The sequence below is a fragment of the Chelonoidis abingdonii genome, chromosome 7 (genome assembly GCF_003597395.2).
Source record: "Chelonoidis abingdonii isolate Lonesome George chromosome 7, CheloAbing_2.0, whole genome shotgun sequence".
Classification (NCBI taxonomy): domain Eukaryota; kingdom Metazoa; phylum Chordata; order Testudines; family Testudinidae; genus Chelonoidis; species Chelonoidis abingdonii.
The window spans coordinates 24,624,566-24,633,544 of record NC_133775.1 but is presented as its reverse complement, the minus strand read 5'-3'; the positions used below and the strand labels follow the sequence as shown (position 1 = coordinate 24,633,544).

The 8,979-nt window shown below is 49.1% G+C and overlaps 1 protein-coding gene across 1 annotated transcript in view; it reads right to left on the bottom strand.

Annotated features, from left to right (window-relative positions):
- MSH4 (mutS homolog 4) overlaps positions 1-5,559 on the bottom strand; it is a 90,410-nt gene extending 84,851 nt beyond the window's left edge. Inside the window, 2 exon segments of the mRNA XM_032782164.2 lie at positions 5,002-5,277; positions 5,280-5,559. Of these exon segments, the coding sequence (XP_032638055.2) occupies positions 5,002-5,277; positions 5,280-5,406 (403 nt within the window). The 5' untranslated portion in view covers positions 5,407-5,559.
- Positions 5,560-8,979: the final 3,420 nt, after the last annotated feature.

Genomic DNA, 8,979 nt, shown 5'->3' with positions numbered 1-8,979 from the left:
ACGACCAGAGAGGATGGAGGAGGATGGGTGTACAGGTAGTCGTACCCTTTAGAGGGTACCATGTACTTCCTCTCCACGCCTCTGGCCGTCGGAGGGATAGATGCCGGAGACTGCCAAATAGAATCCGCCCTGGATTGAATTGAGCAGATGAAAGGTAAGGCGACTCTCGTCGGTGCATCAGATGAGAGAATGTCCACCACAGGATCCTCAACCTCTGGAACCTCCTCTGCCTGGAGGTTGATGCTCAACGCCACCCTGCAAAGCAGGTCCTGGTGAGCCCGAAGGTCGATAGGGGGCGGGCCAGAGGTCGAAGTGCCCGCCACTGCCTCATCTGGGGAGGAGGAGGAGGAAAGACCGGGGATAGGGAGCTCATCCGAAGGCTGCTGCTCCAGAGGGTGGCTCGATTCCGGGGCGGCCTCTGGGTCCTGGGACTCGGCAATATCAGTCTCCGGAGGAGGGGCACTGATAGTTGCCTCTGCTACCCGACGGGTGGTAATTGTAGATCTCGACGTCGGGCAGGGATCGCCTTGGGCTTGATGGTATGCCCAAGGCGTCCAGAAGGACCAGTGCTGGGGCTGTTCCAGACTGTGGTCCACATCTCCATAGAGCGCGCTGTCTGGCTGCGAGGAACCTGAAGGGTGTCTCGATGGCCAAGGCGGGGCGGACAGGCCGTATGACCGGTGCCGGGTGACAGGCAGTGCGGGAGAACGGTGCCGGGAGTCGAACCGGTGCCAAGATCGGGAGCGGGACCTACGACCAGCACGGTGCCCGGAGGTCGACCGGGATCGAGTGCGCCGACGGTACGATGGACTTCGTCGGGAGCGGTGCTGAGAGGTAGAACGACGCGTCGAGCGTCGGTCCATTGATCGGGATCTGGACCGGTGCCGCGAGTACGACCGGCGCCGAGAGTAGGATCGGTGCCAGGACTGCGAGCAGCGTCGAGAAGGCGACCGACGGCGTGAGCGGGATCGGTGCCGAGATCTCGACAGGGACCGGTGCCTGTCCGTTGCTCCAAGAGATGGTGGTCGGAGCATAGCTGGCTTTCCCAGTGATGGAAGCGCCCGCACCGGCGGTGCCGGGGGCTGAGGCAGGGAAGGCTCAGTCAATGCGATCAGGTCCCTCGCCGTTGCAAAGGTTTCCGGCGTAGTGGGAACCGTGAGCTCGACCACGGTACGTGCCGGGGAGCTATCAAGCACCGGACTCGACGGCTCTTGCCTGGCCGGAGTCGACGTGCGGGGATCACCGGTCCGGGCAGATGGCGGTGCCTGCTGGCACCGTTTCCCAGGCTCGGACTGCGGTGCTGGAGTCGCGACCGCAGGAGCCTCGCCTCTTCGTCCAGGTGAAGAGCGAGCGCTGCCGGCTGGCTTCTGAGATGGAGACTGTGTGGTGCCGCAGTGGTTAAGGCGGTACCGCTGTCTCCCGGTGCCGAAGACCGAAGTTCTTCTCGGTGCGGTCGTGCCGGGACCGCCGGGGTCAGAGCGGCCTCCATAAGGAGCTGTTTCAAACGGGGTCCCGCTCTCTTCTTTGTCCTCGCTTGAAGGACTTGCAGATTCCCACTTGTCGTGCGCAGATGGGATCCCCCAGGTACTCTAGCCAACGATCGTGGGGTCTCCCCGTTGGCATCCGGCCGATGACAGGCCGAGCACTGCTTGAAGCCGGAAGAGCCAGGCACGAGCCCGGGTCACCAGATCGGGCGAGGAAGAAAATACCTCAGCCCTCAACTATATACAAACTATTTAGAAACTATACCTAACACTATGAAGAAGTACTAAACAAACACTAACTACAGTAAACAATGAACTAGAGATAGAACGGGTGATACGCTAGGGATGTGGAGGTCAGCGAAGCCGCACTCCATGTTCCACCGACCGACACGGGCGGTAAGAAGGAACTGAGGAGCGGGCCGGGTCGGCAGGGGCATATATACGGTGCGCGCAAAGGCGCCACGCCCAGGGGCGCCTGCTGACCCACCGGGTGTTGCTAGGGGAAATTCTCCCGACGAACGTGCACGCGGCGCGTGCACACCTACTTGAAATAGATATGAGCAAGCACTCGAAAAGAATACATTTTTTCAGTTCATTCACACAAGTATTATAGTCCAATCTCTGTCATGATTTACAATGTAGATTTTTCTTACATAACTGCACTCAAAAAACAAAACAATGTAAAACATCAGAACCTACAAGTTCACTCCAGTCCTACTTCTTTTTCAGACAATCACTAAGAATAAGCAAGTTTGTTTACATTTACAGGATAATCCTGCCCTCTTCTTATTTACGTCACAAATTGAGAACAGGCATTTGCTTGGCAGTTTTGTAGCTGCATTAAAAGATATTTATGTGCCAGAAATGCTAAATAAAGTCTTAAAAGAGCAACACGGATCGGCAACTACAGAACCCGAACCATGAAAGAGGAATAACAACTTCTGCTGGTGGCATCTACTCAGATAATGAAAATGAACATGCATCGTCTGTACTGCTTTGGATTGTAATCGAGGCAGACCGTCATCAGCATGGACCCATGTCCCCTGGAATGGTGGCTGAAGCATGAAGGGACACATGACTCTTTAGTGCAGTGGTCTTCAATATTGTTGGCTGGCAAGCGCCAGCCGAAGGACCACTGCAGCAATGGAGCACCCGCCGAAATGCTGCCGAATTTCAGCAGCATTTTGGCTGCGACGCCTCTGGATGACATCGCCTGCCCTCGACAAGCAATGTCATCGAGAGGCATCCCCGCCGAAATTCGGGAGCAACGCCTCTCGATGACATCGCTTGTCGATGGCAAGCGGCGTCATCGAGGCGTCCCCGCCGAAATTCAGGAGCGATGCCTCTCGATCACGTCACTTGTCAGCAACAAGCATCATCGAGAGGTGTCCCCGCCGAAATGCTGCTGCAGCATTTGAGTGGGTGCTCTCCCGGGGGCGAGGACGCGGGAGCATTAAGATGCCCCCACGGACGCCATGGTGCCTGCAGGCACCACGTTGGGGACCCCTGCTTTAGTGTATCTGGCACGTAAACATCTTGCAATGCCCGACTACAACAGTGCCATGCAAACACCTGTTCTCACTTTCAGGTGTCATTGTAACAAGAAGCGGGCAGCATTATCTCCTGCAAATGTAAATAAACTTGCTTGTCTGAGCGGTTGGCTGAACAGGAAGTAGGACTGAGTGGACTTGTAGCCTCTAAAATTTTACATTGCTTTATTTTTTAATGCAGTTTTTTTTTTACATAATTCTACATTTGTAGGCTTCATGATAAAGCGATTGCACTACAGTACTTGTACTAGGTGAATTGAAAAATCTTTTTGCTTTTTTACAGTGCAAATACTAGTAATCAAAAAATAAGTGAGCACTGTACACTTTGTATTCTGTTTTGTAATTGAAATCAATGTATTATAAAATGTAGAAAACATCCAAAAATATTTAAACAGTATTCTATTAATGTTCAACAGCGCAATTACTCACAATTAATTTTTATTGCGTGATTAATGATTAATTTTTTTAATCCCTTGACAGCCATAAAAATTGTTAGACTACATGTTTTAAAACATTAAAAGGTCTTTTCAATCATGTTAGATTTACTGAGCTAATACAACTGAAAACCACACCTTTTTGACCCATCAAGGTAGGGCTTGTGGGAACAGGATCTAAGTGCTTATCTACATAAAACTGTACCATTTTAATTATACTGCATACTTAAAATAGTACCACCATCCCAGTTGTAGATATAGATACACTGGTATAAAATGTGCTTCCCTAAAGGAATGGAACTAAGCTCTACTGACATAACTGTATACTTTATACCGGTGTAAACAGTGCTCATAACCTAGAGCAGGGGTCAGCAACCTCTGGCACACAGTTCCCCAGGGTAAGCACCCTGGCGGGCCAGGCCAGTTTGTTTACCTGCCGCGTAAGCAGGTTTGGCCGATTGCAGCTCCCACTGGCAGCGGTGCGCTGTCCCAGGCCAATGGGCACGGCGGGAAGCCGCAGCCAGCACATCCCTCGCCCATGCCGCTCCCCGCAGCCCGTTGGCCTGGAATGGCGACCTGCAGCCAGTGGAAGCCACGATCCCCCGAATCTGCTGACGCAGCAGGTAAACAAACTGGCTCGACCCGCCAAGGTGCTTACCCTGGCAAGCCGTGTACCAGAGACTGCTGACCCCTGACCTAGAGAGTCTGCAAGTGTAACTATTTTGATTAAAAAATTACACCTTTTACTAAAATAGTTATACCAATACAGAAAGCATGCATAGACCTAGCGTTACCAGATCTCCCGATTTTATAGGGACAGTCCCAATATTTGGGCTTTTTCTTATATAGGCTACTATTACCCGCCACCCCCATCCCGATTTTTCACACTCGCTGTCTGGTCACCGTACATTGGCCAGATGCTTAAAATGATGAGGCTACTTCCTGCAAGGAAAGAGGTTTTATTGGTCAACTGAGGATTTCACCTGTCATTGTTAACTCCTTCTTACCCCAACCATATTAGGTAATTTTTTTAAAAGTAAACTGTGAAGCAAATTTTAAAAATGTGGAGGAATTTTTGACGGGTTTAGAGAGCACTTTTTTTTTATTTATATGTTTATCTTAACATTAGCAATATCACATCACCCCACTTTCTTCCCATTATGGGAGAGCTGAGTATTGCTGTCATAGGAGACTTTAATTTGAGCTGCAGTTCCAACTCCATCAAAAGGAGAAGACCATCCTCCTCCTTACACAGGCAGCCCATCTAACCGTTCAGGCCGATGGGCAGAGATTTGCTGGGATGGGATATACGTGGACTCTGCACAACACTGATCCCCTGGGGTGCAGATTCCCGTTTCCCCTTCGCAGGAGCAGCAGCTGGCCTGGGTTGGCTGGTGGCCCAGGGAGGGCACGGCGGGCCTAGCTCCATCTAAGGCTCTGGGCTGCTCAAACCACCCCGTACACAGGGCCCGGCAACTCGAGGGGCGGCGGGGGGGGGCGTGTCTGAGTTCGGCCAGCCGCACTGCTCCCCACCTCCTGCTGCCCCAGAGAACAGCTGCGGCCCCGGCGCTGGGGTGACGCCCCTGCCGAGGGAGGCTGCCTCTCGCTGGGGGCCGGCCGGCTCCGCTCCACCGCCCGAGCTGCCGCCAGCGCTGCCCGCCGTGCTCAGCGGGGTTTGCAACAGCCCGAAGTGGTAGCGGGGCAGGTGCTCCGCCCCGGACGAGGACGAACAACGCCCCGAATAGGAGGCCGAAGCGGAAGCTTCCTCTCGCGCTACCGGCCTCCTCTCATCGCTTCTCCGCAACATCCCCTCAGCGCAGGCACCAGAAACCACACACAAAATGGCGGCACCGGCGACGATATGAACCCCGCGCATGCGCAAACAGGAAAGGGCGCCCGCCGGGGCAATCCAGTATACCATGGCCGCCGGGAAGCCATTTTGTTTTGGGAATCATAAGAGCCCTGCGGTTTGTTATGCGGCTGGCCCTTTAAATCCCCGACATGGGAGGGGGCATACAAAACAGCTGCTGCCCCACAGTGGGTTTGGTCCCCATCTGTCCGAACAGACAAGATGTAAAAGTCCCTTGGGGAGCCGCCCGGGAGGTTCCCCTTGTCCCACGTGCTGTTCCTAGCTCAGGACCTCCTGTGATCCAGTCAATGTTCACGAGCCCTTGGCTCCGCTGTGCTACCCATATACCCTACTCTGCCAGCTGCCAATCCTCTTCCCCTGCACCACTATTTTCTCCAGGGGCTTCCCCTCACCCCATCTTCCTGAAGATTTCCTCTACTCCAGGTGTTCCTGCCCTTCCCCTTCATTTAGCAAAGATAAGATTGAGGGTGACTTGAGCATAGTCTATACCTATCTACATGGAGAACAGCTATTTAATAAGGGGCTCTTCAGTCTAGTGTTCAGTAGGGTTATAGTGCAGATACCCAAGAAAGAAACTCTCAGTGATTGGAATAACTGGTGTGGTATCACTCTTTCATCTCTTCCATGCAATGTATTGTGTAAGATCATAGTCCAGCATATATATCAGAGGTAGTTGGTAGCATTCTCAGTAAAGAGCAGGCCGGTTTTTGGAAAGGGCGTGGATGCACAGACCAGATCTTCACTCTATGAAAAGTAACAGAACAAAGGTTCAGAGAAGGGCAACTAAAGTGATTAGGGGTTTGGAATGGGTCCCATATGAGGAGAGATTAAAGAAGGTAGGACTTTTCAGCTTGGAAAAGAGACTAAGGGAGGATATGATGATAGAAGTATATAAAATCATGAGTGGCATGGAGAAAGAGAATAAGAAAAAGTTATTTTACTTGTTCCCATAATATAAGAACTAGGGACCACCAAATGAAATTAACAGGCAGCAGGTTTAAAATAAATAAAAGGACGTTCTTCTTCGCACAGTGCACAGTCAACCTGTGGAATGTCTTGCCTGAGGAGGTTGTGAAGGTTAGGACTATGACAGGATTTAAAAGAGAACTAGATAAATTCATGAAGGTTAAGTCCATTAATGGCTATTAACCAGGATGAGTAAGGAATGGTGTTCCTAAGTTCTGTTTGTCAGAGGGTGGAGATGGATGGCAGGAGAAAGATCACTTGATCATTACCTGTTGGGTTCGCTCCCTCTGGAGCACCTGCCATTGGCCACTGTCAGTAGACAGGATACTGGGATGGATGGACCTTTGGCCATTCTTATCTTCTTATGCTTAGAATGGCAACGGCAGCTCTACATAAAATTCATAGACTTTGAGAAGGCTTTTGATAGCATTCACAGGACCAGCCTGTGGCGCATTCTGTGGGCATATGGAATCCGTCTCTATATAATCAACATCAAAAGTTTCTATTCCAACTTTATATACAGTGTTGATTACAGTGAGCTCAGTTTTGAAGTCAAAACAGGAATACGTCGGGTGTGTCATGTCTGCAATCCTCTTCAACATTGCCATCGACTGGATAATGCTGCATACAACAGAAGACATGCCAGGAGGCATTAAGTGGACACCCTTCTCATCCCTTGAAGACCTGGCCTTCACAGATGATCTCGCTCTCCTATCACATACCTAACAAGAAAAAACAACTTGACTCAACACATTCAGCCAGCAAATTGGACTGAAAATCAACCACAATAAGACAGATATTATGACCTTTAATATTGCCTCACCATCACAGTATGGATAGAGGATCATGTTTTCACCAATGTAGAAACATTCACATACTTGGGCAGCACCATCAGCCAGGACGGTGGAAGAAGCCAGGACATCCAGAACAGAATCATTAAAGCCAGGAACACCTTCAGGAATTTAAGTGCTGTCTGGAAATCATCAAAATACAACACTAAAACCAAACTCAAGATTTATCAAAGCTGCATACTTTCAACACTACTTTATAGTGCAGAATTCTGGGGAATGAGAAAGTATGACATGTCCAAACTGTCTTCATTCCATACAGCCTCCATATCTTTTGGCCCAGAATAATCTCAAACCAAGATCTATTCACACAGTGCAGCCAAGAAGATATAAGTACTATCATTGCCAGGAGATGGATTGGCCATGTGGTTTGAATGGAAACTGATCCCAACACCAGAATAAGTAATAAGATGGACACCTGAAAGCAAGCGAAAATGAGGTAGCCCGAAAATAACATGGCAAAGAGCTGTGGAAGCTGATCTGAAAAACCTGGGGCACAGCTGAGGACCCATTGAAAGACTTGCCAGAAACAGACGGGTGGAGGAGCTTCATCACTGCCCTAAATGCGGGAGGCATAATGGGAACATGGTGATGATGATCTTCAATCTAACTGACAAAGATATAACACCATCCAATGGCTGGAAATTAGTTAGACAAAATTGGACTGGACATAAGGTGCAAATTGTTGACAGTGAAAGTAATTAATTAAAGACTCTTGTAACAATTTACCAAGGGTCATGGTGAGTATCCATCAATGACCATTTTTAAATCAAGACTAGATGTTTTTTATGAAACATACAGTCTAGGAGTTATTTTGAGATGTTCTATGGTCTGTACTATACTGGAGATTAGACTAGATGATCACAATGGACCCTTCTGATCTTGAACTCTGTGAATCCCTGGCCATCACAGACCAGGCCTCCTTTATTCCTCCCCTGCTGCCACAGCCCCTATCATAAGCATAATTCCTAATTCTGAACCTTAGAGTCCAAAAGGTGGGTGCTTGCATGAAACCTCCAAGCTTAATTACCAGCTTAGATATGATAGCGCTGCCACCAGCCAAAAATTTCCAGTGTTTGGCTCACTCTGGTCTCCCCAAAACCTTCCTTGGGGGGACCCCAAGACTCAGATGCCCTGAGTCTTACCACAAAGGGAAATAACCCCCCTCTCTGCTTTCTTTACCTCCTCCCCGGAGCTCCCCTCTGTGGGTTATCCTGGAAGATTACTGTACTTAAACTCCTTGAATTACAAAACAGAGAGGCAATTTACCTTCCCCCCTCCTTCTTTTTCCCCTCCCAGTCTTTCCAGAGAGAGACGCGTAATCCTGGCACAGGGATTTCTATCCTAGAGCCTCACTTAGAAAAGAAAATCAACAGGTTTTTAAAGAAAAGCTTTATATAAAAAGAAAGAAAAGACAAAAAAATGCTCTCTGTATCAAGATAACAATATTAAAACATGGCAATTTTTACAGAAAAATATGAATAAACAGCCTTATTCAAAAAGAAATACAATTTAAACATTCCAGCAACTACACACATGTAAATACAAAAAAAAAAACAATAAAAGCCTACTGTTTTTTCTACCTTTGTATTCACAACTTGGAAACTGAAGATTAGAAGCTTGAAGATAGAAAGATCCCTCTCATAGCCGAGAGACAGACAAAAGACACACCCCAAAAACTTCCTTCCCTGAGCTTTGAAAAATCCGGTTTTCTGATTGGTCCTCTGGTCAGGTCTGTGGTTCCCTTTGTTAACCCTTTACAAGTAAAAGAAACATTAACCCTTAGCTATCTGTTTATGACAGCCCCCTTCTTCCATGCCCTCGGTG